At 50.0% G+C, this 27,746-nt stretch overlaps 1 protein-coding gene across 4 annotated transcripts; it reads left to right on the top strand.

Moving 5' to 3' along the window:
- Nucleotides 1-206: 206 nt before the first annotated feature.
- ST14 (suppression of tumorigenicity 14) lies at nucleotides 207-24,146 on the top strand. Of its 4 annotated transcripts, none has more exons than XM_030464910.1 (19): nucleotides 207-825; nucleotides 11,309-11,468; nucleotides 11,577-11,704; nucleotides 12,079-12,149; nucleotides 12,564-12,724; nucleotides 13,065-13,100; nucleotides 13,421-13,658; nucleotides 13,811-13,950; nucleotides 14,364-14,461; nucleotides 14,963-15,072; nucleotides 15,819-15,949; nucleotides 16,634-16,738; nucleotides 17,989-18,096; nucleotides 18,322-18,435; nucleotides 19,300-19,434; nucleotides 19,909-20,095; nucleotides 20,255-20,529; nucleotides 21,411-21,547; nucleotides 23,158-24,146. In XM_030464910.1, the coding sequence occupies exons 2-19, from the start codon at nucleotides 11,312-11,314 to the stop codon at nucleotides 23,317-23,319; spliced, it is 2,493 nt and encodes an 830-aa protein (XP_030320770.1). In that variant the 5' UTR covers nucleotides 207-825; nucleotides 11,309-11,311; the 3' UTR covers nucleotides 23,320-24,146. The 4 variants fall into 4 exon arrangements, with proteins under 4 accessions (XP_030320770.1, XP_030320771.1, XP_030320769.1 ...); XM_030464911.1 differs by lacking the exon at nucleotides 207-825 and adding an exon at nucleotides 2,355-2,453; XM_030464909.1 differs by lacking the exon at nucleotides 207-825 and adding an exon at nucleotides 3,833-3,995.
- The last annotated feature ends 3,600 nt before the right edge of the window (nucleotides 24,147-27,746 follow it).

Genomic DNA, 27,746 nt, shown 5'->3' with positions numbered 1-27,746 from the left:
ACTCCGGGGGCTGCCTGTTCACCAGGGCTTCTGACTGACGTTTTCCTCTCCTCCCACTGAATCAGCCTTTTATTTACCCTTTGGAATGCAAAGTAACAGGACACCCTGTGAGTTTTTTATCGCTTTCCCAATCTTTTGTATCTCGCTAGAGAAGTTGCCGGACCAGCTTGAGGGCTGGCTGAGATTGGGGTGGTTTCGGGGTTGTCTGGCAGGAATCTGGGTGGGAGGGCACAGCCGGTGAAATTTGAATTTCGGAGTCACGCCGGGAAACAGAGACGTTGAGACACAGCAGGGAGGAAAAAAGTCTTTGTCACTCTTTGGATCCGGCCCCTGGCTGTGTGGATGGATGCTGCTCCTTTTCCTGGCTAGAATTCCTGGGAATCGCCTCCGACAGATTTTTTTTTTCCCGCAAGCATCCTGCCTTCATTCCTCATGTGAGCAGCTGCGTTTTTCCCCGTTTCACGTGGATGGCATTCCCGGGGCTGGCAGCTGATGCGGGAATAACTTTGCCTGTTCGGGACAGCGTTTGGTGCCGATCTCTGAATCCCTGGGGACTCTCCTGGGAGTCGGGCTCAGGGAGGAGGTTCAGCTCCTGCAAATCGTCTGCGGTGCCGAGAAAGCCGAGTTTGGTTCCCAAAGTTTCAGCCCGGTTCCTGCTCTCTTCCCTCCTCAAAACGTGTTGAATCTCGACTCAGGATGCTGCCGGGGCCACACTGATGGCAAAGAGGCAGCTTTAGGAGGAGGAAACTGATTTTTTGGTGAATAAATTGGTAGCGTTTGGAAGAAGAGGAGGATTTGTTGGCTGAGTGTTGCCATTGCACGTGGGTAAGTGGCTTGATTTGTCCTCTTTGGTGCCATTTTTCTTGGAAGTCTCAGCGTCCTTCAGGCAGGTTGGAGAGACACATGGAAGTGTCCCACCGTGCTGGGAGCTGCTGCTTGGATGTTTTGGGGCTGTTCAGTGGCCATCACCTATTTAGCAACAGGGCCAGAAGATAAATCCCTGCTCCAGCAGCAGAGAAACAGCAATCCTGTCCTTGAGGGCTTTGAATCAGCAGCTAGATTAGGTTTTATGTTTAGCACGTGTGCTGCTTTCTGGTTTGCTTTGTTTGTTTGTTTGTTTTTTGTTTTTTTGTTTTTTGTTTTTTTTGTTTTTTTTTTTTGTGTGTGTGGTTTTTTTCCCTCACGGTGACTCCATCCAAGAGCTGGCTGGGCCGATGAATCTGTTTGTAAAGTGAAAGAGCATTCTCTGCCCCCTGTGAAACCTCCAAGAGTCGTGGAGCTTGGCAAGGATCAGAGAGGGACTCTGCATCTTCCTCTCCTTGGCCACATCCCAGGGATGGGTGTTTGCCTGGCACCTGGCTGGAGGTGAAGAGGAGAAACCAGCAGAAGCAAAAGAGCAGGGTTCAGGTGCTTTGTGCCTAAAATGTGCAATTTCCCGGGGGTGGTAAGGCAGCCAGGTAGGGAGTGGCTGTAAAACTGGAGTGCTGGGCAGGGCTGGGCATCAGCAGGAGAGCTGAGAGCAACTCCTGACATCAGCCAGCTGGTGGTTTCAGCAGGCTGACTAACAAAGCCACCTTCTGAAGGGGAATATTTGAAATCCAGAGGAACTTCCTGCTGTGGGGTGCTCAGCCTGTGGGGGGGATTCTGGTATCTGCCGAGTGGACAGGGAAAGGAGTGATAGAAGTATTTCTGTAAAGAGCATGGAAGTTAGGTTGTATTTTTCAGCAAAGAAGAAAACAGGATCCAGAGACATGTCTCTTTTTTTTTTTTTTTTCCCCAAAGAAACTCCTGCAAAAAGGATGCAAAACTTGCAGACCTCTTGCAGGAGATGTTTTAGAGAAAGGGAAAAATAGGCAACCCTGTGAGCATCTCCCTGCCTGCATCTCCCCATGGATCAGTGGGCAGCTCCTGTTGTACCAGAACGAGCTTTCTGGTTCATCTGGGATTTATATGCTCAGATGCTGGGGAAAAAAAACAAAAAAAAAGCAGTTTCAGGGTTGGTTGTAGCTGCTTTAAAAGAGGCAGCAGAGAGATGGCAAGTTCAGACTGACAGGCTTATCAAAAGTTGGTGTAGACTGTCACATGTAAGACAGTGAAGAGAAAGAACCTTTCCAAGAAAGAAAATGTTGGTCCAGCTCTCTTGGCTTACCCTTGAACGTGAGAAATCGAAAGATTGGAGTGTGGGGAGAGAAGTAATCTTTCCCAGACAGGGAAAACGATGCAGTAAGACAGTCAGGAATGCAGGTGTCAGTGTTCAAAGCTCTCTTTCCAACCTGCCTTCCAACCAGCATTCTCAGAACCCAAGGCTTTGCTGCTGCTCCCTCCTTTTCTTCTCTGGGGGCAGCGTTTAATCTCAAACCCTGGAGTCCGCAGGAGCTGCTGATGGGATGTGAGCACCTCCAGATTTGGGCACCTGAGCAGTTTCTGCTGTGTGGCTCCTCACTGTGCATCTGGTAAGAGTTGGGTGATTCCTGAAGAGCCTGAGCTGAGGGCAGTTTCAGCCTGGGATAAAGGTTCTGGTTCCCTTTGGCAGCCCTCCGTGTATCCCAGGTATTTTTGGGGAGCTGGGGGCTTGAAAAGGTTTGCAGCAAGGGTTTGTAGCCTGGTAATTGTCACCTGAGAAAAGGGACAAAACTTTGGGTACACAATGCTGTGGCCTAAAAATATTGAGTGCTAGCAAGTCCTGATAGGGGAAGGCTGGTAAAATCCAGACTTTTCTGATTTAATTTATTTTAGGACAAAGCTCATGGTGTTGTTTGGATGATGCTCAGCTTTCGTGGCACTTTTTAGGCACAATTTTTGAGGGCACAGCCATTGGAGCACAGATCTGGGAGGCAGTTTTGGGGCCATTTCTTGGGGGCATAGTTTTTGAGGGTACAGTTTTTGGGGCACAGGTTTTTTTGAGCAGTTTTGGGAACACAGTTTTGAGGGCACAGTTTTCAGGGCACAGTTTTCTGGAGCAGTTTTAGGGGCACAGTTTTGAGGGCAGTTTTTGGAGCACAGTTTTTGGGCACAGGTTTTAGGGCACAGTTTTTGGGAGCACCGCTTTTTGGAGCAGTTTTGGGGCACAGTTTTCAGGGCACAGGTTTTGGAGCACAGTTTTGGGGTCAGCTTTTTCGGATCATTTTTTCAGAGCAGTTCTGGGGGCAGAGTTTTTGGGGATCAGCTTTTTTGGAGCCGTTCTGGGGGCAGAGTTTTTGAAGGGTCAGTTTTTTGGGATAATTTTTTTCAGAGTGCTTCTCGGGGCACAGTTTTTGGGGGTCAGCTTTTTGGGATCATTTTTTCAGAGCAGTTCTGAGGGCAGAGTTTTTAGGGTCAGTTTTTTGGAGCAGTTCTCGGGTCACAGTTTTGGGGGTCAGCGCTTTCGGATCATTTTTTCGGAGCAGTTCTGGGGACAGAGTTATGGGGGTCAGCTTTTTTGGATCATTTTTTTGGAGCAGTTTTGGGGGTCAGCTTTTTCGGAGCATTTTTCCCAAGCAGTTCTGGGGGCAGAGTTTTGGGGGTCACCTTTTTCAGATCATTTTTCTGGAGCAGTTTTTGGGAGTCAGCTTTTTCGGATCATTTTTTTGTAGCAGTTTTGGGGGCAGAGTTTTTGGGGGTCAGCTTTTTCGGATCATTTTTTCGGATCAGTTCTGGGGGCACAGTTTTTAGGGGTCAGCATTTTCGGAGCAATTCTCGGGGCAGAGTTTTTCGTCCCACCCCGTTTCCCATGGTTTTCCCGCGGACACCTGCGGAGCGGGAGAGGCGGGAGCCGGGACACGGAACCATTGAGGGGAACCTGCCGGGTGTTTCCGCCTTCCCTCACCTGCCGGGAGCCCGGAGAGAAGGAGGAAGAGGAGGAGAGGAGGGGTTGGGCACCGTGCCCAGGCGGGTTGTGCCGTGTCCCAAGGAGGAGCAGCCGCGCTATGGCTGCTTGAGCTGGGCCGGTAGCCGCCCTGGCCATGGAGCGAGGCCCCACGGATGCTGCCGGGATGAGGTACAGCAGCAAAGGCCAGGTGAGGAGAGCAGGATTGGGGAGATGGGAAAGGGCACCCCCCTTTCACCTTTAGGCTGAGCTGCCTCATGGCTGGCACCGATTTGCTTTGAAGACTCGGGAGTCCGGCTGAGCGGGCTCTGGATCCCTCGGGAAGTGATTCCCCGAGTCCTTCTTTTTTGGGAAAGGCAGGAGAAGATCCCAGCTGAGAAGGAGAAGGGAAAACAGCTTTGGGAATGTGGAAATCCCCCCCTCCCCTGTCCGTGCCCTGGTCCCTGCCTCTTCTGCTGGTTTTGATTTTGGTTTCAGGTTGGGGATGGCAGGAGGAAGGAGAGGGAGGTGAGCTGGTTGCTGTGTTTGGGTTGGTTAGCAACAGATGTCCCTAAACGTGTCGAAGCTGTCAGGAGGTCTGGCTTTTAATTCTGGGCCTTCTTTATTGAGCTGATGGGTTCTCAGGGGAGCTTGAGCTGCAGTGTCTGCTCTCCCTGTCAGGCTGAGAGTCAGGCAGGGAGGGGTGGTTTGGGGTTGCACCTCCAGAGCTTGTTCTGTGCTGTTTAAAACTTTTTTTTTTTTAGGTTTAAGCAGGGCAGCATCATGTCCCAGCTCACCTGCAGGCTGTCAGTCTCTGGGGCTTGGCTTTCAGAGCTGGTGTCTGGCAGTGGCACAAGAGATAGCAGTGGGACAGGAGCCTGCAGCTTGAGCCCTGAGCAGAGATCTCAGAGCTCTGAGCTGGCCTACAGCAAGGAAAAGCTTCCCTGGCCTCCAGCCCCACTGTCCTGCCTGTGTCAGGGCCATGGTGACTGCCAGGAAGGAGTAGGAAGGAGATGATCTTGCTGATACCATTCAAGCTCCTTGTTCCCTGGCCAGGTCGGGGTGACAATTGTGTCACTGTGATCTTCCCTCCGTGGCTTGGTTGTGACAAAAGGTGGTTTTACACACTGGTGTGTCCTTCAGGCAGGGCTGAGGGCTTGAGTGGGTCCCTATCAGGTCCTGTCCCTGGGTTCTGGGTGAGTCTTTCCCCTGTGTCAGTTGAAGAGGAGCTGAAACTGATCCAGGAGGACTTCCTCAAAGATGTTACCTCCCCTCCTTGGCAGCAAACAGCCCGAGGAATTTGTCCCTTGTGGACCAACTGTTGTTGGACTTGGCTCCCCATAAAGCCCAGGGCAGAGCCAATGTGAGTGGTTGTGCAAGGGAGAGGGAGCCGAGACAGTTGTTGGGAAAAGCTGCTCCTCTTCCTTGAAAAAAGAGCTTTTCTCTTGGGTTGTGGCTGGTGGGTGAGCTGCTGCCCAGGCCAGTTTTGCAGCTGTTGGTGCCAAAGGCAAACAGGAATAAGGAAGGGACGAGGACAGAAAGGCTGAGGCCAAGTGAGAGTGTGCCAGACCTTTGCTCACCAAACAAAAGATCACTTTGTAAAACCACGGTGGGAGCAGCAGGAACGTTTTTGAAGGCTTGGCTTTGGGGAAGAAGGGATCAGAGCAAAGCTCTGGCCTTACCCAGGGGTAGAATATTTCACTTCCATCAAAAGGCTGCTTGGATGAGCCTTGCAAAAAACTCTGCAGTACCTGAGAGAGAGGCTGGGGCAGAGGAGGGGGCAGCTGATGGGGATGGTTTTGCCAGACTAAGGCTTTGCCTGGTTGGAGATGCTGATGTGTTCCTTGCTGTTGACTCTGAACATTCAAATGTCATGGGCCAGACCAAGCACTCTCAGAGTTGGTGAAGAGCATGGGTGAGGTGCTGTGCTGAGTGTTTCACTGAGGCTGGTTTTCTTAGGCTGCTGGAGGGCATTTTTTGTTGCTCAGACAGTATTGTCTGTCCCAGGGAAGATGCAAGAGCCTTTTAAATAAACATTTGCATCCATGGTGTGTTCCTCCTCTCGTCTTGGGACATAAGTGGCTCATGGCTATGTATAACAGGTCTGTAGGGTTGCTTTACTTCCCCCAGAAATGCCAACTCTTACATGTAGAAGTCATCAGAAACAGGATTAGAAGCGTGGTGTTTTTTTTTTTTTTTTTTGTTTTTTTGTTTTTTTGGTTTTTTTTTTTAATTTTATTTTTTTTTTATTTTATTTTTTTATTATTATTTTGAGCTACTCTGTTCCATGACTCAGCTGCACTGATAAGCCTGGAGCAGGGCAGCAAGCCAAGCCCGTGCTGCCCAGTGCAAACATTAACTTGAGTTTCTTCTGTCATAAACCTGAAGGAATTTGGTTTCTCATCTGACTCAGGATGGTCACAAGGTGCTCTAGAGGATCCAGCAGGGAACTGGTGTGTGAAATGGGTGTGTGTGACTTGTATCTTTCACTGTTGCACTTCCCTCTGTGCCTGGAAGGCAGACAGTCTGCAGCACTCCATGGCCTTTGTTTCCTGCTCCATTTTCCCTTTTTGGTTCTGATGTCATCATTTTAGAGCATCATTGCCTCAAATGAGGAACTGAAAAATGAAAATATAAGGAGCTGGCAAAGTTTCTCCACTGCTTTCCTGCCCGTGGTGGAGCAGCACAGCATGGATGTGCCTTACAGAAATGTAGCTCTGGTGTGTGCCCTTTCCATGGGTTTCTTATCAGGAATAGGAAGGGAAGTGGAAGATTATTCTTATCAGATAATATCAGAAGTGTTGGGGTTTGCAGCAAGAATCACAGAACTGTCAGGGTTGGGAGGGACCTTTAAGCTCACCCAGTTCAACCCCCAGGGACAGGGACATCTCCCACCAGCTCAGGATGCTCAGAGCCCCATCCAGCCTGGCTTTAATTTCCAGGGATGGATGGGGCTTCCACCACCTCTCTGGGCAACCTGTCTCATGGTAAAGAACTCCTTCCTAACATCCAATTTAAATCTCCTCTCCTCTAGTTTGAATCCTGGTCCTACCACTGCCCAAGATCCTAAAGTGTCCCTCCCCAGCTTTCCTGTAGGAGAAAGAGTTGGGGACAGGATTTAATCTCTAGAGTTTTGTAGCTGGGCTCAGATGAAGTGATCTGGGTGCTGTGCCAGCAGCTTTTAGATCTTCCTTGTGGGAAGCCAGCTGTATCCCCTCCTGCCAGCACCACAAAACTGTGAGCAGCTTTCAGTAGGACCAAGGGAAACCTCAGATTTTAAAAAAGACAAATATTTGGGCTCTTTCTGCACTCCACCCCCATGATCTCAAAGGTTGGGGTGTCCCAAGCTGTCAGCCCAGCTTGTCCTGAGCTGCTTGATGAGCCAATGGATTCCATTCCTCTCCTTTCCCCTGGATATTTGGTTTAAATTTTTATTGACCACCTGAGGCTGGAAAAGGGCGAGGTGGGGACTGGGTGTTGGGTCCACAGGATGTCAGTACCCTACCTAACCCCATAGTCTGGTGACTCTGTTTCATCTGAGACCTCCCCAGCCCACCTCCAGAGTTGTATTTTTAGGGGTTCTTTTTCCTGGCTGTATACACCAGACAGCAGGGTTTGGGCAATGAGATTTGGGTGCACAAGTGCTCTTTCTTTTGGGGATCTGTAGGGTCCTGTGGCATTTGAGCAGCTGAGGCTGGAATGGGGTAAAAGTGAGGGGAAACAGCTGAATCTTTTGTGCTGGACAAAGAGAGGAGGGGTGATAAGGAACAAGTGGAATTAGCACTGTCCTAATGTGAGTCAGGGTGAGGCAGACACAGGGCAGGAGCTGGGATACCTCTGGAGGGGAGAGGAGCACTGAGGGTTCTTGGTGCCCAGGACACATCAGGTTGTCTTGGGGGGACCAGCAAACAAACCAGAGATCAGCCTCTAGGAGAGGTGTTGATCCAGATGGACCGTGTTTGGGACTCATCCTAGAAGAAGATGAAGAAGCCTTCATCCTGCCTTGGCGCCTTTGCAGGAGGATGGGAGCCAACACCTCCAGCCCAGACTGAGGCAGCTCCCCCCATCCCCACCTGCTGAATTCTGGGCTGACAGAGTTACTCACTTCTGCATCTGGTTTGTCCAGTCTGGCAGAGCATGGCTGCTGTCTAAAAATACACTGTGTGGCTTACCTAGGAGGAGCAGTGAGGTTTCCTTAGGCACAGAACTTCTCTCCCAGCTCTCTGCATGGTGGAGCCCTCCCAAGTGCTTTCTGGATGGATAGAGAGGGTTCCTTATCCAGGTTTCCTCATGGAGTCTGGATTCCAAAGGAAACAGAAGCCTGGAAGAAATGAGGCAAGGTCTCTTAGAGCTTTTTGCTGTGTGTGGCTTTGGTGGTGACCAGAAAGCTCCAACCCTGCTGTGAGGGTGAGGGCTGAGCAAGAGGAAGGAACTGAACCCATGACTGAAGTGGAGAGGAGAATATCAGGGAAGTTTTTCTGTTAGGAATGCTCATTGGAGTCGTTTCTTTGGGAAGGGTAAGGGAGTCAGACCTTTGTGCCCGGGGCTGTTTCTTGGGGAGTGATGAGGTGAGAGCAGGAGGGGCTCTCATGTCCCCTCTGTCACCAGAGATGGGGACCATGCAGCCACCGTGAAGGGAAGATTAAAACTTGTCTTTTCCTTGATTTAACCAGAATCTCTTGAGTCTGTTTTGCCATCTGGTTTCTGCCTAGCTCAGAGGATGGTTTCCAGCCCCACAGAGGAGGCGTCCTGTCCCAGGGGCAGGAGGGAATGTGCAGCAGGACAGAGTCTGAGCTGCCCTGTTTGGGCACAGACAAACCTGGTTCTAAGGTCAGACAGGTCCTTTTCTTGCTGACAGGGAGCAGGGAAGGTTCAGCTACTTACTCAGAGGTGAGGACACAGGAGCTGGTCAGAAATCTTCCTGGCATGACCTGATTTCACATTCCTGTAGTGCTTGGAGGATGCTTCAGATCCTTGGCCTGGGATTGGGTAGGGAGTTTACAGGAATTGCTGGTGCTTACCCAGGCTGTGACCCTGCAGAGCAGCTTCTCAGCAGTGCCAGAATTAGGGGGAATATTAATGGTGGGTGTAAGGTCTGAGGATGGGAGAGGACAAGAGGAATATAAAGAGAGGGCAGGGGGGGAAACACCTTTGGATCCAGTTTCATGTCTGCCTCCAATCACTGGGCAACTTCTGGTGAGTAGCAGTGGTTGTTCTGGACCTTGGGCAGGAATAGGAACAAAAATAACCTTCTTTGGAGCCCCCCCCTTCTTTAATGTCTCTTGGTGCTGTGGCTGTCACTGCCACCCCAGCAGAACAGACTGCCAAAGGTGTGCTGAAAACTCTGGCAGGTTTCAGATCCTTCTTTTTCAAGAGGAAAACCCCCCTCCTTTGTTTTTCCAGAAGAGAAATTGTCCAAAGAAAGATCAGAGGCTGAGTTTTGTTGCCGGAGGAGCAGTGTGTGTTTTGTGTTTTGTGCTTGTGTTTTCCTTCTGATTTAATCAGAATTTAGGGATCGCATCCCTGGGTTTTTCCTGCCTAAGGATCCTCTCTCTGCAAGGACACAACCTGGAGCTGGCAGGGGATGTTGGAACACATCAACCACACTGCTGGGCAGCAAGTGCCTCCTGCTTGCAGCTCAGCCCCAGAATTATTGCTCAGAACACAGGGATGATGCCTTCCCCCTGAGACCTGGGGGCAGCTGATCCTTCCTCTGGGAAAGCTGCTCCTTATTTAGATTTATCCCAGGTTGGTTTCTTGCTGTGGGCTCCTGCAGATGTGCAGAAGAGAATGAAATAGTTCTTCTGTAGCAGCAGCAGCAGCAGCAGCAGCAGCAAGGTTTTTGGCAGCCCTGGGAACTGTAAGCAGCCCCAGGGTGGGAGAATGGAGATGTTGATGAGGTTTGTGGCTGTTTTCTTTTTCTCTTTACCTGTTTTGAGGGGATTTCTTGTATGGTTTGGGAGCTGATGGGAGCCTGATGGCTGTTTCAAAGATGGTGCCCCAAACTCCAGGCATTCCTGAGTCTGAGTCAAGTCTTTCTTGCTTTAGGATGTCTGTTTGCCTTTCAGCTTTATTTTGGGTGTCTTCTGTTTTTCCAGTTCCCTCGGGTTATGTTTTCAAGTTTTTCCTGTAGGATCACAGAAACCAAACAGGAATCAGAGCACTCCTGGGGGGATCACCCTCAGTGGTCTTTGGTTTCTTCTGCTGGAGGATTCTGAGAGCAAGGGGGGCAAAACTGTTCTGGTCCCAGTGGTTTTCTGGTGTTTGCAGAGGATAAAGCTTCAGAATCCTCTGCAAAAATGTAGGGTAAGGTGCTTTCCCCTGCCAGGTCCCCTTCTTTTGTAAAGGGCCTCAGGCAAATACCATGGGGAGGAGAGGCTTAGGTGAGGTGTGCAGGGTGGGAGGAGGGAGGTTGGGTGAAGAAAAGGGCAAAAGGAGTTGGGGAATAGTGAGAGTCTCCCTTGGGAGACAAAAGAGGGTGAGGGGAGCTCATCACTTGGGTCTGCAGGAGAGTGGGGGGGTCTTGGAGCTCTCTTTGTCAGCGGAATGCCTTTTGCTGGGTTTTTTTTTCCTGATTTTTAGGGGCTGGTGACCCTCAATCACCCTTGTGGTTTGCATCAGTTCAGCCCAGGTGTGCGTCAGTGTCAGAGGACTGGCAGCATCATGTTTGCAGGGATGATGTTCCTCCTCCCAGAACACAGGAATGGGGTTGAGGCCAGGAAATTTGTGCCATTTGATACTTTCTGTTGTGGTGTCCTCATGGTTTGGGCAGGTTGCAGCCAGCAAAGCCCTTCTTACCCCCAAGGGATGCACAAGAAGGAAGCAGAATTTGTGGTCTGGCCTCCTGGCACTATCCAGCTGCTAGTTTGGGTTTGGATCCTTTTTTCTGGCCCTTCAGCACATACCAGGACATCTTGTCCTGAGAGCCTGGCTGGTCATGGGCTTCAGGGATGTTCATCTGAGGGTGGTTTTTTTCTGTTATTTATTTTTTTTATTGGTGCTGTGGAATCCCAAGGAGAAATACAGGAGCATTGTGGTGGCCTGCGAGACATCCAGAGAGCTGTGCACGTTCAAAACAGAGAAGTAGCTGGGTTTCTTTTTTATTTTATTTTACAGGAATGCTGTTTCTAGCATGTTGTGCCCCAGGAGCTGCAGGTGACACAGCTGTCACCCAGGCAGGGCTTTGCAGGAGTGAATTTTCTGCAGTTTCACCTGCCAGCAGGCAGAGATCTTGGAGGTTTTGAGCTTGGGACCTCCGAGGCTCATGGGGGTTGGGGGTGTGTGACCTCACCCTTGAATTTATTTGAGTTGATCACCATGTGTGAGGTCCAGAAAGTAATCAGGGGGGTGTGGAAAAGCAAAGCAAAAGGCTTCAAGGTTTGTCCTTCAAGGTTTGTCCTGCCATGGAGTGGCTGTGGCTCTTGGTGCTGGGGAGTTGCCACGGGGAGGTTCTTTGGTACCACCTCTCCAACCCAAGCTTTGGGAAAGAGCCTTCCCACCATCCTGCTTCCTCCCCTCTCCTAGGACATGAACCACCTGGAGGAAGGGGTGGAGTTCCTCCCTGCCATGAACTCCAAGAAGATGGAGAAGAGGGGTCCCAGGAGGCGGGTGGTCATCTCTGTCCTGATCCTTGTGTTCCTGCTCATCTCCCTTCTCACTGGGCTCCTGGTTTGGCACTTCAAATGTGAGTAGGGTGGTGGGGTGTAGGGCAGCACCCTGGGAGCACATCCACCAGGGAAAAGCTTTGTTATGCTCTGGGAATCCTTTCTGACTCTGGAATTTTGCCTTCCAGACAGGAACGCCCCTGTCCAGAAGGTTTTCAATGGCCACCTGAGGGTTCTGAATTGGGATTTCCTTGATGCTTATGAGAACTCCAGCTCACCAGAGTTCCTCATGCTGGCCAAGAAGGTGAAGAGCACGGTAAGAGGTGTCTTGGAGCCCTCCTGCCACCAGGACTGGTTTGCCCTGAGGCCAAGGGCCAAGGGCTTTGAATATAGGATTTTTGGGAGCTTTCTGGCTCCCTTGGGGTGGGTGCAGGGAGCCTGCCTTGGGATGAGGTGAGGCATTGGGATAGGTGCCTTGAAGATGAGTCTTGGTGTCAGAGCTCCATCCCAGTGCCACAGCATCTCCCAGAAGTGTGGGTGCCAGGGAAAATCCCAATGTCAACAGCGGAGGCAGAGGTGGGAGCTGAGGCAGCATTCTGCCTGATTTTTTCATAGTAGGGTTAAAGGTCTCTCTTATCTTTAGCCTTTCCCCCCTCCTCACTCCTGAAACCCTTCTTTAAACCTTTTTAGGTGGAGGAAATCTACCGGAATCACCCAGATATTGGCCCTTACCACAAGGAGACAGTGATCACTGCATTCAGGTGGGTGCTGGGTGCTGTCTGAGCCCTATCCAGGGAGCAGGAGGGTGATGCTGGGGTATCACAGAACCACAGACCCCTGTTCCCAGGCTGCTGGGGATGGAGGCACCTCCTAAGCCACCTTGAGTGACACAGGGCAGTGAAAAGCGACCTGAAAATGCCCATCCTTTTCTGCCAACCCTCATCACTATGTGCAAATCATATTATGGTGCAGTCAAAACTTAGGAACCACAAGGGGAGGCACCTGGCAGCCTGGAAAAATCCTCCCTGGAAGGCTGGCAGGGACCTTTGCTGGGTGCAGTTTGCTTGAGTTGGTCCTTGAGGCTCTGCCTTTCCTCTGCCCATCCTTGGGGTGGAAGTCGCAGCCCCTCCTGTGCCTCTCCTTGCTCTCACCCCAGCACCTCCCTCCTCCTGCAGCGAGGGCAGTGTCATTGCCTACTACTGGTCGGAGTTCCTCGTCCCCAAATACCGGGAGGAGAGCCTGGACAGGGCCATGGCAGACAAGCAGAGCCTGGTCCAGAGGTGGAACCCCCGTCTGCGCAACCCCATGCTGAAGGTGGAGTCGGTGGTGGCTTTCCGTGAGTGCTGGCTCTGCCTGGGTTTGGTTTTTTTTTTTTGGGGGGGGGACATTTGGCTGGAGAGATGGGGACACACGTTTCTCTGGGTCAGCTGCCACTCCCAGCCCTCCCGTGGGGGCCTTTGGTGATGATTTGAAGGGTGAGTGTGAAGAACTGGCTCTCCCCCAGGGCTATCTGGAGAGGGATGGAGAGGAATCTTCCCTCCTGCACAGGGGGAGTTTGGTCACTCCCCGGGGAGGGACCCACAAAAAATCAGTGCCCATCCCAGGGACACCTCCAGCTTTCTGCCCAGGGATTTTCCACAGCCCGAAGGTGACAGCATCTCTCTTTTCTCCTGCAGCTGCTGACCCCAGCATAGCTAACTCAGCCCGGGACTGTAAGTGGAGTTGTTCTTCTGTCTTCTTTGGGTTGGTGACTTCCCTTGTGGGGTGGGGAAGATGCTCTGCAGACCTCCCTCTGCTGTTTGGAGCTGGTTTGGGCTCCACCAGATGTGGCAAAAGGCCTTGTGGGTGCCCTGGGTGTCACTGAATCATAGAATGGGTTGGGTTGGAAAAGATGAGCTGGTGCCAACCCCCCTGCCATGGCCAGGAACACTTCCCAGTGCAGATGGAAGCTGATAAGCAAGGATGCACTGGAGAGCTCAGGGAAAGGCAGGGCAGAACCTTTTTGTTGACTCCTCCCTGCTCTCCCTGGCAGATAGCTGCATGTTTGCCCTCCATGCCAAGGAAGGGGAGGTCACCAGTTTCACCACCCCAGGCTTCCCCAACAGCCCCTACCCCAACAATGCCCTCTGCTACTGGGCACTGAGGGCAGATGCCAACTCCATCATCAGCCTGACCTTCAGGACCCTGGAGCTGGAGGAGTGCAGAGATGACAGTGACTACATCAAGGTCTACAACTCCCTGAGCCCCGTGGAGCCCCACGCTTTGGTCAGGTGAGTGTCCCCAGGAGGTGACACCGAGCTGGCAGGGTGACCCTGAGGGGTCCTGATGGTTCCTGAGCTCCTGTCCCTGCTCTGAGCTGAGCTCTGCTGCTTGAGGTTCTCCTGGGAGTTGTGCCTGATGGATTTTGTCCTTTCCTTCCCAGGCTCTGTGGGAATTATGCCCCTTCCTACAACCTGACCTTCCTGTCCTCCCAGAACGTCATGCTTGTCACTTTGGTTACCAACAAGGAGGGGAGGTTCCCTGGCTTTAAGGCAGAGTTCTTCCAGCTCCCAAAGGTGACAGGTGAGCAGAGATCTTGGTCCTATTCTTCCCCACCTCCAGCCCTAGCTGGGGTCACTCACCAGGAACATTTCCAAGGCCAGGAGACCTGGAAGCAGGTGACATCTCAGCTCTTGGAGCTTCCCTGGCTCCTGGTGCTCTTTGGCTGCTGTAATGATGTCCCCTGAGGAAGGCAAAAGAAGAATTATGTTGGATTAGCCATGGAGCTTGATGAATGCAGGAAGCACCTAATTGATCCTCCTGGGTTTTCTCCAAGTGTTGGAGCTGAGCTTCTCTCTCTGGAGGTTGCCTTAACCTCGTTAGAGGCTGTTGCATCTTCCTCCCTTCCTGCCTGGGGTGATAGACAGCTCAACCTGGGAAAAACCACCTTGTCTTTACATCTCTAACCCCCTCTCATCTTCTTGCTTCTCTTCTAGCCTGTGGTGGGACCCTGAAAGGAGAGAGTGGCAGCTTCACCACTCCCTTTTACCCAGCACATTACCCTCCACTCATGGACTGTGTCTGGAACATCGAGGTGAGACTGGGTCCTCTCTTTGCCTTAATTAAACTCTGAAATTAATTTCCTGAAGCTGTGGTCTCGGGGCAGATGCTGCCAAAGTCTGGCAGAGCTGCAGGGTGGCTTCAGGAGCTGGTGCCCAATGCAGAAGGTGCTGGGAGAGGACTGAGCCTTGTGTGAGACTTAACCACAGCCCCCAGGAACTGTGGCTTTGGAGAAAAAGCAGAAGAGCACCTGGGATTTGGGGCAAGGCAGTGGCTTGCTGGCGAAAATGGGTGGTGGGGGACAGCAGGTCTGACTTCACATCTCTGTGTCCCTGCTGGGTCTGGGATCCTGGGCTCAGCAAGGCAAGCAGCCTTCTAAATGTCACCGTGAACCTCCCAGCCTTTTCAGGAGGGTGTTTCTTTTTCTCCTGGACTTTTCCTTTTCCAGTTCCCTTCTGTCCTCCCCACTGAGCCAATTCCCATTTTCTGTGCTCCAAAACCCCAGTCTTGCCCCTGACTCTGCTCCCTTTTCCAGGTTCCCTCTCAGAAGAACGTGAAGGTTCGTTTCAACACCTTCTTTGTGCTGGAGCCTGGGATCCCCATCACCTCCTGCACCAAGGACTATGTGCAGATCAACAGCACCAGGTGGGTGGCAGTGGAGGGGCTGAGCTGAGTTTTCAGCACCTTCTGCTTTCCTTTAAATTTGCTGGGGGACAAGTGTGATGCAGTTTTTTTGGGATGGGGAGAAGCAGGAGGGTGTTCTGGAGAGCTGCTGTGGTCCCTCAGCACCCTGTGGTGAGAGGTATCCCAGAGGTATCTCCCCCCCAGATGCTGCAGAAAGGCAGAAACATCTCATGGGCTTTTTGCTTGAAGAATCCATTCTGCATTCCTTAGGGTTAATTGCATCCTGGGCTGGGATGAATTTACTGTTACGTTTCTTGGTTGCTGTTACACAACCTTTTGTCCTCAAAGGGTTTCAGAGCCAGGAGCTGTGTCTGTGGCTCTTGGTTGGTTCTTGAAGTATGGGATGACCTTCAAGGTTCTTGAAGGATGGGATCCTGCAGCTCCAGAGGCTGCACAAACCCAGGCCCAGGGTTGGTCTGAGATCAGAAATCCCTCTGCCAGGAAGGGGTTTGGATGCTCTTGCTCCTGATCATTTTCATGATCAAACTTTGGTGTTTGCAGCTGGTTCAAACCTTCTGCCAATGGCAGCAAAACTCCAGCAGGTTTTGCTGGGATCTCTTGGTTTTCCTGCCCCTGGAGCTCTCTGGGTGTTTGAGCTGACCCTTAGTGCCAAGGGGGAGCTGAAGGATGGAGGAAGGTTTGCTCAGGGCTGATTTACAACACTCTGTTCATTGTTTTTTTTTTTTTTTTGCTCTCTCTGCCTGCAGGTACTGTGGGGAACGTTCCCAGTTTGTGGTGGCCAGTTCAACCAACAAAATAGAGGTCAAGTTCTTCTCAGACCAGTCCTACACAGACACAGGCTTCTCTGCTGAGTACCTCTCCTACGACTCCAGCGATCGTGAGTTGAAACTTTTATTTTCCAGCCCAGCTTCGTCATATTCCTCCACAGAAAAAAAAAAAAAAAAGAAAAGAAAAAAAAAAAATTTTTAGCACTGGATGCTGTCAGCAGGCTCAGGGAAGGTTATGTGCTTTGGGGAAATGACAGAGGGGACAGCTGGAAGGTTTTTTATCCCTTTTCCCCCTCCTCTCAGCCTGCCCTAGGAAGTTCATCAACAGGAGCACCAAAACTTGCTGAACATAATACAAAGCTTAGAATCAAACCTTGCTGCACACCAATGAATGAAAAATTGCTGAGGATCAGTGTAGAACATAGATTCAAAACTTGCTGCACACCAGTGTAGAACTTAAACTCCAAAACTGCTGCACATCAATGCAGGATTTAGGATCAAAAGTTGCTGTGCACCAGCAGAGAACTTAGAATCAAGAACTGCTGAGCATGATACAGAAATTAGAATCAAATATTGCTGTGCACCAATGCGGAACTCAGACCATGAGCTGAAACCTTTATTTTCCTGCTCAGCCTCCTTGTGTTTGGTTCCACCCAAAAAAAAAAAAAAAAGGTTTTTTAGCACTGGATACTGTCAGCAGGCTCAGGGAAGGTTGTGTGCTTTGGGGAAATGACAGAGAGGGGACAGCTGGAAGGTTCATGTGGATTTTTTATCCCTTTTTCCCCTCCTCTCAGCCTGCCCTGGGAAGTTCACCTGCAACACTGGGCGCTGCATTGACAGGAGGATGCGCTGTGATGGGTGGCTGGACTGTGTGGATGGCAGTGATGAGAGGTCCTGCAGTAAGTTGCTCTTATTTGTCTTTTTTTTTTTTCTTTTAATATCACAGGAAGGGCCATGCTGCCTCTGGGGGGCTGGGGGAGCTGTGTCCTGGTGTCCTCTGTGCTGTCCCTGCTGTCACTGCCCCTGGTGCTTGGTGTTGTGATCCCTTTGAGGTCCTTGCCCAGTGTGGGTTTAACTCATCCAGTCCTCTCCCAGTGGGATCTGCTCCCCTTCCCAGTCCCTCCCAGTAGGGAGTGTGTTTTTCCATGCAGTCCTCCTGGGTTTGGGTGGTATCAAGGGGAGGTGGTTTGGTACTGAACTGGGGCACATCTGGAAAAGAGGTGAGATCCACAGGAGATGTTCCGTTTGTTTTTCTCTAGGATTAGCAGAGCTGTCCTGGGGGTCATGTTCTTGTCCAGGGTTAATCAGAGAAGAGGGGATCCCCTGGTTTGGGGTCTGATTCCCAGGGCTGTGTTCTGAGGACATGTGTGCTACCCTCCCTTACCTACCACAGAGACTTTGCTGCTCTCAGGGAGTTTTCTTCTCCAGAGCAGTGGAAATATTGTGCTACAGATGAAATAAATTCTGATTTGGTGTGCATGGCCCCAAGCTGCTGTGGGGTTTTTTTTGGTGCACTCCTTCCCCTTTGTGCTTGCACACCTTGGATGTGAATCCTGGGCTAAGTTTTGGGCCCCTCATGACAAGGAGGACTTTGAGTTGCAGGAGCTTGTCCAGGGCAAGGCAGGGAAGGGTCTGGAGTAGAAATCCCATAAGGAGAAGCTGAGGGAATTGGGCTTGGAGAAGAGGAGGCTGAAGGGAGAGCTTATTGCTCTCTACAAATCTGAAAGGAGGTGGTGTGAGGTTGGGGTTGGTCTCTCCTCCCATGTAGCCAGTGACAGAATGAGAGGAAATGGTCTCAGGTGACACCTAAAATCTCAGATTAGATTGTAAGAAACTGGATCGGATAGTAGAAAACTGGATTTTAGGAAATTCAGACTGGATACTGGGAGAACTTTATTCATGGAAAGAGTGGTCAGGCATTGGAACAGGCTGCCCAGGTGGAGTCACCCTCCCTGGAGGTGTTCAAAACCCAGTGTGTATGCAGGACTCAGGGAGATGCTTTGGGGTGGGGGTTGGATGTTCTGACCTCAGCCATCTTCTCCAGCCTTAATGACTCTGTGATTCAATGAGAGGTGCCTGGGTTTCCCCCTGGTGACTCCCCAGGTACCTTTGCAGTTCTGTGCCCTGATTTCTGGTTCTGCTTTTCCAGCCTGCACCGAGCAGCAGTTCCGCTGCCAGAACGGATGGTGCAAGCCCAAGTTCTGGGTCTGTGACAATGTCAACGACTGTGGGGACAACAGTGACGAGCTGCAGTGCAGTGAGTGCCTCATCTGGTGGGCAGAGAGGGCTGGAGCAAGGCCAAGGGGTTGTAGGAAAAGTGGTTTGGGGGGAAAGAAAGGGCTGAAGAACCCGGTGTGTGGAGAAGAAGAGACAGGGGGTGTTGGGAGATGGGTGTTGGTGTTGTATCTGCAGAGGTTTTGTGCATCTTGGTTTGGGGGTGGGATTTGTGTCCTGCTGTCCCTGAAGGGTGCTGTGTCCCCAGGCTGTTCAGCTGGCAGCTTCAAGTGCAACAATGGGAAGTGCATCCCCAGCAGCCAGGAGTGTGACGGGCAGGACGACTGCGGGGACGGGACCGATGAGGGCACCTGCAGCCCCGGTGAGGATGGGGGGGTTGGACCTGCAGGGAAAGCTGGGGAGGGGCTTTTCACAAGGGTCTGTAAGTGACAGGACAAGGGGAGGGATGGTTTCAAGCTGGAAGAGGGGAGATTAAGGCTGGTTGGGTGTTAGGAAGAAATTCTTCAGTGGCACTTGTTTGTCTGGTGATTTTTTGCATGCAGTTTCCTTGCTGTCTCGTAGGAGCTCTCTGCTGCTGGGATGTTTTGAGGGGTGATGGGTCTGAGCTCTCCTGTCCCACTGAGCCCCCTGAACTGGTCTGCAGCCCAGCTGGAGAGGTCACAGTGCAAACTGCTGCCATTCACAATAGGTCTCCTTCCAGCCCTGGTGGAGTAGCAGTGTTAAACAGTAGCCAGGCAGCTGTCTTGTGGGTTTTTTGTTTTTTTTTATAAAAAGAAGTGCTGAGGTGCTACCAGGCTGACACCTGTTCTTACCTCTGGTTCCAAAGGAAGTTTATCAATATGGTGATAGGTGCTATATATATATATATACACATAAATATAAATATATGGTGCAGGTTGTCCAGAGGGGTTGTGGCTGCCCCATCCCTGTAAATGTTCACGACCAGATTGGATGGAGCTTGGAGCAACCTGGTCTTGTGGGAGGTGTCCCTGCCTGTGTAGGTTGGAACTGGATGATCTTCAGGGTCCCTTCCAACCCAAACCGTTCCTTAATCCTATTCTGTGATTTTTATTATTTTCTTTTTTTTTAACCCATTTCCTCCCAGCTGGGCACCTTGGCAGGCATTTTTAAAACATCCTGGGGGAGGGCTGAAGAGGTGAAGAGCTCTTCAGCAGCATGACATCCCCAGACCTCCTGGGTTAAGCCTTCTCCCTTTTCCCTGCAGGGAAGGATGTCCCCCCAGCAGTGACCTGCAAGGAACACACCTACAAATGTCGGGACGGGCGCTGCATCAGCAAACAGAACCCGGAGTGTGATGGGGAGCAGGACTGTGAGGACAACTCAGATGAGGAAAACTGCAGTGAGTGCCCTGGGGAAAAAGGGGGGGTACAGTTTCTGGGCTGAGAAACACTCAGTTGTGGTGTTTGTTCAAGGTCATGCATTTAGGAGCTTGTAATTTTCCCCGCTGCCTGAGGTCAGTTTTGAGGTCAAATGGCTGAATTTTCTGGAAAGCTTTTGCATCACTGTCCAGCCACGCTGGGCAATAAAGATAAGGGGGAAATGTGATGGTTTGCTGGAGGTAAATTTTGTAAATTACTTGAGAGAGAACCTCCAGAAGATCCACCCAGCTGTGTGTGGAGTTCCTGTGCTGCCCGGGAGGGCTTGTTCTGCACCGCAAATATTCAGTGTTTGTGCTGATGGCCCCAGCTCTTCCTGACACAGCTGCTTAGGCTTTTATGCTGTGGAAGATGTTATCAGAGGTAGAAAAGGTGAAGAAGCTGTCTGGGAAGAGGAGTAACCAAATGCCCCCTCTTTTTCCTTTCCCCTTCCCCAGACTGCGGGCTGCGTTCCTATGTCAGGAAGTCACGGATCGTCGGGGGCCAGAATTCGGATGTGGGAGAATGGCCCTGGCAGGTCAGCCTGCACGTCAAGGGCCAGGGCCACATCTGTGGGGCCTCCCTCATCTCAGAGAGCTGGCTGGTGTCAGCAGCACATTGCTTCCTGCAGCTCCAGGGCATCAGGTAGCTGGGAGCAGGAACTGTCTGCTGGCGGGCAGGACCCCCCCCTCCCTGGGAAGGGGAGAAACCTTCAGTTTTTGTAGGAAAATGTTGAAGGCTGGGAGGTGGGATGTTTTTGGGATATGGGGCCTCACCCTGCTCTGTGTTTCCTGGCTCCTGCAGGTATGCAGACCCCAGTCTCTGGACAGCCTATCTGGGTCTGACTGACCAGGGCCACCTGGATGGCCCCAACGTTCAAATGCGGAAGATCAAACGCATCATCTCCCACCCCCACTTCAACGACTACACCTATGACTATGACATTGCTGTCATGGAGCTCCAGACCCCCGTCACCTTCTCCTCTGTTGTCCAACCCATCTGCCTGCCTGATGTCACCCACACCTTCCCCGTGGGCAAGGACCTGTGGGTGACCGGCTGGGGAGCGACCGTGGAAGGGGGTGAGTGCTGGGGTGATTTCCTGAGGGGGTTTAGGGAGAAAGGGGGGCTGGGTGGACACAATTTAAATTTATTTACATGTATTTGAATGTATTAGCTTGCCTTGACACTGAAATCAAATGAGGGAGTGCCAGGCTCTTCTCTGTTATGATAGGACAAGAGGCAATGGATATAAACCTGAGCAGAGGAGGTTTCATATAAACACAGGAAAAATTTTTTTGCTGTGAGGGTGACAGAGCCCTGGACAAGCTGCCCAAGGAGGTTGTGGAGTCTCCTTCTCTGGAGACATTCAAAGCCCACCTATAGGTGACCCTGCTCTGGCAGGGGGTTGGATTCAATGATCTTTTCAATGGTCCCTTTCAACCCCTCACTTTCTGTGATTCTGTGAGCTTCCCTGGCATAGATTTCCCCATTAATATGCTGGGGATCTGATGAATGCCCATGACAATCTGAGGGGTGGGTGGCAAGAGGAAGGGGTCACTCTTCTCAGTGGTGCCCAGTAACAGGACAAGGAATAATGGGTTTAAACTAGAACATAGGAAGTTCCACCTCAACTTGAGGAGAAACTTCTTGCCTGGGAGGGTGAGGGAGCCCTGGCCCAGGCTGTCCAGGGAGGTGCTGGAGACTTTCCAACCCCACCTGGATGTGTTCCTGTGTCCCCTGCCCTGGATGATTTCCAGAGGTCCCTTCCAATCCCTGACATCCTCTGGTTCTATGATTCCATGATTTAATGCCTGCAGGAAAAGCAAATTGCTGCAGCAGGGATTTACCTGGCAATTACTCAGTCATTCCGAGCCCAAACGAAGCCCTTGGGGGAGGGAAACTGCTGAAAAAAACCCACCCTGTGTTTTTCCTTCCACCTTTTTCTTCCTCCTCCTCTCAGGCACTGGAGCCCCCATCCTGCAGAAGGCAGAAATCCGACTCATCAACCAAACTGTCTGCAACGAGCTCCTGACTGACCAACTGACCCCACGGATGATGTGCGTGGGCATCCTGAGTGGCGGCGTGGATGCCTGCCAGGTAGGAGAGGGCAGCAGAGACAACAAGGAGGGAGGGGTGGGCAGGGTCCTTCAGGGCTCAGGACAATCTCAGCCCTTTGCTTTTGGGTGTTTGGACTCACACCCTGTACACCTCACACCCTGCACACCTCACACCACTTCACACCCACAGGTGGAACCAAGGGATGGACGTGAGCTGCCGGGGGGAGTGATGTGGGACTGTGGGTCCATGCAGGGGACCAAGGTGGGACTGGGACTCCAGATCTGCTCAGCAGATAAATGAACAACACAACACACTCACTTGAGAGCTTTACTGGGGGAGTTTGGTGGTTTAGCTCGTTCCTCTGGTGACTGCTGCCCTAGGTAGGGGTGATGCAGGACTTGATGAGAACCAACGCAGGACTTGGAGTCAAGAATTGCTGAGCACTGATGTGGAACTTAAAAGTTGCTGAGAATCAGTGTAGAATTTAGACTCAAAATTTGCTGAGGATCAAGGCAGAACTTAGAATCAAATATTGCTGCACACCAGTGTGGGATTCAGGCTCAAAAATTGATGAGAATCAATGTAGAATTTAGACTCAAAAATTTCTGAGAATGAAGGCAGAACTTAGAATCAAATATTGCTGCACACCAGTGCAGGACCCAAGCTCAAAAATTGATGAGAATCAATGTAGAATTTAGACTCAAACTTGCTGTGTACAAATGCTGAGCACCAGTGTAAAACTTGGAATCAAAAATTGCTGAGCATTGATGTGGAACTTAAAAGTTGCTGAGAATCAATGCAGAACTTGATCCTCAGCAGATTTTGAGTCTAAGGAATAACTTAGAATCAAATATTGCTGCACACCTGTGTAGGACCCAAGCTCCAAAATTGATGAGAATCAATGTAGAATTTAGACTCAAACTTGCTGTGCACAAATGCAGAAACATTGAGCATCAGTGTAGAACTTGGAGTCAAAAATTGCTGAGCATTGATGTAGAACTTAAAAGTTGCTGAGAATCAATGTAGAATTTAGACTCAAAAATTAGACTCAAAAAAGGCAGAACTTAGAATCAAATATTGCTGCACACCAGTGCAGGACCTAAGCTCCAAAACTGATGAGAATCAATGTAGAACTCAGACTCAAACTTGCTGTGCACAAATGCAGAAATGCTGAGCACCAGTGTAGAACTTGGAGTCAAAATTTGCTGAGCACTGATGTAGAACTTAAAATCAAAATTTGCTGCACATCAGTGCAAGCCTTAGACTCAAAAATTGCTGAGCAAGTTGCTGAGAATCACTGTAGAACAGACTCAGAATTTGCTGAGAATCCGTGTTGTGCTTACAAACCAACTTACAAACAAAATGCTCTCATGAGGTACTAGAACAGCACCCCCACCTTCTACTTCGTTACTGAGCACCCTAATTAGGGAATTATTAATGCCAGAATAATGAGCTAAGCTGCAGGCTGTGAGTGCCATAATTAATTAATTGATCAAGTGGTTGGGTCCATTGGGTTGAGTGAGGGAATTGCATTGACAGCTGCCTTAACCGCTCAGTTCCTTTTTTTTTTTTTGAGATTAATTAATGACTAATTAATAAGCAATTGGACAGAATCCAGCATTGTTGCTTAATGCCACTCTTCGTTGCAGGGTGATTCTGGGGGTCCTCTGGTGAGTGTGGAGCCCAGCACAAGGATGTTCCTGGCCGGGGTGGTCAGCTGGGGCGATGGCTGTGCCCAAAGGAACAAACCCGGTGTCTACAGCCGTCTCACCAGCCTCAGGCCCTGGCTCCAGCAGCAGACAGGGCTCTAGGAGCACAGACACCTCCACTGGGAACTTGAATCCTCCCTCTACCTCGTTGCAAACCCCCCCTGGGACCCTCCCACCCAGAGCTCCTGGGTCTCCAACTGGGAAAGGGCTTCACGCGCCGCCAAGGGGATGCGACCAACCTGGGTGAGCAGCCCCCCAGCCAAGATAGAGGATGGAAAGCTTCATTTTTTGTAATTCATGTAGAAAAAAAGATAAGATAAACACTTGGTGTATCAGGGAAACTATTGGACAAGCTAAAAAACATCTTCCTAAATTTTTAATTTGTTTTCAGACCGCCATCCACGCCCCTTTCTCTGCTATTGAGGAGCAATAGGGGGGAAGGGGAAGGGGAAAGGAGTTTTTAGCCTTTTTACCATTTTTTTCTGACATTCCACACCCTCATCTCTGTCCAGTGTCACCAAGTCCAAGAGTGTGGAGCTGAAAGAGAAAGGTGGTGGCAGCTGCAGAGCCAGGGGGTGGGTGCCCAGCTCCCAGCTCTACACCCATTGGCATCACCCAAAAGTGCCCTTAAGGCTCCAGGAGCTGGTGCTGAGCTCAGGGACATCCCCTGCCCTGCACTGATGCCATCCCTGGAGCTTCTCCCCAACAAATGTTAGCTCTGCTGGGAAAAAAAAAAAAGCTTTTTTCTCAAAAAAGAAAAAATCCCAAAACAAACACAACCCTGTGACTTGTGAATGTATTGATTTTATTTTATTGTGGTTTTTTTCTATGTAGCCCATTCCTTGCCCACAAAGAGCACACTTGTGCTGAGCTTAGTTACCCCCCCCCCTTTTGCCTGTAAATAAATTGTTTTTTTTGTAAAACTCTCTATGAAGATGCTCTAATAAACTGGGATATTTTCTAAGATTCTGACTCACTGGGTTTTTCTGAGCTGCTCTGGAAGGATTTCTGAGCCAGCAAACCTGCAGCACAGATCCCAACCCTCAAATTTCAAATTCCACACCTCCATGGAGCTCCTCCCATATTTTCAGGGTCCAGGAAGATCCAGGATTGAAACAGCATCAACCTGAGCAGTTCTTGAGCTGCTTCCCACCTGAAATCCTACAGGAGATACCCCCAAACCCCAGCACCCACCACACAGGCTCTCCTCACCTTTTTTCTTCTGAAATTCTGATGCTGGTAACTAGAAAACAACCCCACATTTAATTTCCAGCATCAAAATTGATGAAAACCCAACAAAAACAACCAAATAAAAACACACACACAAAAATAAAACCCCAAAACCAAAACACACATTAATGGTTTAATTCCAGAGTCCCAGTTTGCTATTAGCCACCCCCAAGACACATCCCCCCCCCCAAAACATTTCCCTAAACACTGGTGGATGTCACCCAGGAGATGCTGGGGACAAAATGCCCACCCCAAGCACCTGCATGCAGGGAAAAAAATAAAAAAATAAAAAAAAGAAAATATAAGGGTAAAGACAAAAAGAAAAAAATAAGGGTAAAGACAAAATAAGGGTAAAGACAAAAGAAAAAATAAGGGTAAAGACAAAAAGGAAATAAGGATAAAGGAAAAAATATAAGGATAAAGGAAAAAGAAAATATAAGGATAAAGGAAAAAGAAAATATATAAGGATAAAGGAAAAAGAAAATATAAGGATAAAGGAAAAAGAAATACATATAAAGATATATAAGGTTATGCTTTCTTTTTTCTTTATCCTTAAAGAAAAAAAAGAAAGTATAAGGATAAAGAAAAAAGAAAGGATAAAGAAAATAAATCAAAAGATGAGGAAAAAAAATCAATCCAAAGGCAGGTCCCCAAGCTCAGGTCCCATGATATGTCCCTCTTGGCCAAGGAACCAGGGCCTCTGGGGTTGGTCCAGGGGAGCAGGGAAGGGGCAGATCCCAGAAGGAGCAAAGAGGGAAATGGAAGAGGGCAGGGAAGGGAAAGAAATGTGGGCAGAGCTGGATGGAGGAAAGGGCAGGCAGCAGCCTCAGGATCAGCCTGGAAAGGTCCATCCTCAGGATAAAGGTCCAAGCACAAGGGTTTGCTGGTGGCCAGCAGCCCAATTCAGGCTTTTATTCCCCCCGAGCTCCAGCAGAAACAACAAAAAAACCCCCAACCAACCAAAAAAAAAAACAACAGACCCAAACCCAAAACCCAACCAACCAAAAAACCCAAACCAAACCCAAAACCCAACCAACCAAAAAAAACCTCCAACAAACCAACCAAAAAAAATACAAAACCCAACCAACCAAAAAAAAAAAAAAAAACCAAACCCAAAACCCAACCAACCAACCAAAAAAAAAAAAACAAAACCAAAACCCAACCAACCAAACCACAAAACAGACACAAAAAGAGCCCCCCCAAACTGCTCATTTCAGACAAACCAGGAAGCAACTTCCAAAGAAAAAAAAAACAAAGACCAAAGCTCCCTTTTTCAGAAGTTCTTTCCCTACCACAACCCCCCCTTCACCACTTCCACCCTAAATATTTCTGGGATCATCTCCCTGCTGGACCATTGGGCTCCCTCCAAGGTTTGTCCCATGCAGAGCCACATTTGAAATATTTATATTTCCTCATTTCTTTACCCCTTTCTCTGCAGGCTCTGTGTCCAAGGCCTGATGCCCCTCATCCTTCATGGAAAATGACCCCAAACCCATCATGCCCAGTTTAGCAGAGGATATTTTAAGAATTACTTCAGCATCACAGCCCAAGCTGCTGCTGACACAGCCCTCGCCCAAGGAAGCCATCCCTGGGAAAACCCTCAGCTAGAATAAAAGAGAAAAATATTAAAAATTAAGCTCCTCAAACTCCATCCTGGGCATGAGGCAAAGCCAAGAATTAAACCAGAAATTAAAGATTTGGTTTGCCATTCCATTCAATATTTCAGGGGAGCTCTTCCCAGTGTGCTTTATATTCTATTCCCAGTGTGATTTATATTCTATATTCTCTATATATTCTATATTTAATATATTTATATTCTATATATTTCTCTTATATTCTATAAGAGAAAATTCCTCCCAGCTCAGGATCTAAACTCCTGTGAGGACCTCTCCTGCTCCCTACACCAATCATCAGTCTTCAAGATGAGTGAAAAAAAAATCATAAAATTCTCCTTTTGAAAGCCTGTTTATTCAGGACATATATTAAAGTGACACCCCCCCCTAAAATTAAAAAAAATTAACCAATACTGAAATATTTTGCTGAGCATCAACCCACTGGCGTTTTGCACAGGCAGGGCTGGAATCAGAGGGGAATAAATCAGGAGGAGGAGGAGGAAAAACATCTCTGATGGGGAGAAAGTGCCACTCACAGCCAAGTGCTGAGTCCTGCACTTTGGCCACAACAACCCTATGGGGAGCTCCAGGCTGGGCACAGAGTGGCTGAGAGCAGCCATACAGAGAGGGACCTTGGAGTTTGGATTGCCAGGAAGCTGAACATGAGACAGCAGTGTGCCCAGGTGGCCAAGAAGGCCAATGGCATCCTGGGCTGGCTCAGGAACAGCGTAGCCAGCAGGTCCAGGGAAGGGATTCTGCCTCTGTGCTCAGCCCTGGTGAGGCCACAGCTTGAGTCCTGTGTCCAGTTCTGGGCCCCTCAGCTCAGGAAGGAGATTGAGGTGCTGGAGCAGGTCCAGAGAAGAGCAAGGAGGCTGTGAAGGGTTCCAGCAGAATTGCTGTGAGGAAGGGCTGAGGGAGCTGGGGGTGTTGAGGCTGGAGAAGAGGAGGCTCAGGGGAGACCTCATCACTCTCTCCAACTCCCTGAAAGGAGGTTGGAGCCAGGGGGGGGCTGGGCTCTTTTCCCAGGCAACTCTCAGCAAGATGAGGGCACGGTCTCAAGTTGTGCCAGGGGAGGTTTAGGTTGGAGATTAGAAAGAATTTCTTTCTGGAGAGGGTGATCAGTCATTGGAATGGGCTGCCCAGGGAAGTAGTGGATTCTCCGTGTCTGGAGATATTTCAGAAGAGCCTGAATGTGGCACTGAGTGCCATGGGCTGGGAACCACGGGGAGAGTGGATCAAGGGTTGGACTTGATGATCTCTGAGGTCCCTTCCAACCCAACCCATTGTGTGATTCTATGAAAGCTTCTTCAGCTCTTCCTGGGGAGCTGGGGACAAGGGGAGATGCTCTGAGTCAGGGAATTGTTTGCAGGAGCTGAATTTTGGAGACCTTGCCTGGGACCCCATTTCTTTGGCTCTAGGAGACCCTGTGCTGCCCTCAGGATCCTGGGCTGGGCAACCTGCAGGAAAATAAAGGTTGAAAGTAAGTAATGCTAAAGTATAAATGCTCTTTGGGTTGGGGTGGGGGGATAAAGGTGTGGGCAGCGGGTAGAGTTCTGTGGAATTAAACTCTGGGAAGTGGAGTGGGGGGGATGCTGATGGGAGAGGAGACAAAGGGATGTGTGGTTTGGTTTTGAAGAAAATCTTCACTTAGAGAAAGCAAAAAAAAAAAAAAAAAAAAAAAAAAAA

This window comes from Calypte anna, chromosome 24 (assembly GCF_003957555.1).
Source record: "Calypte anna isolate BGI_N300 chromosome 24, bCalAnn1_v1.p, whole genome shotgun sequence".
In the NCBI taxonomy this organism is placed as follows: domain Eukaryota; kingdom Metazoa; phylum Chordata; class Aves; order Apodiformes; family Trochilidae; genus Calypte; species Calypte anna.
Note: the sequence above shows the minus strand (reverse complement) of the source record. Positions and strands in the feature narration are given on the sequence as shown.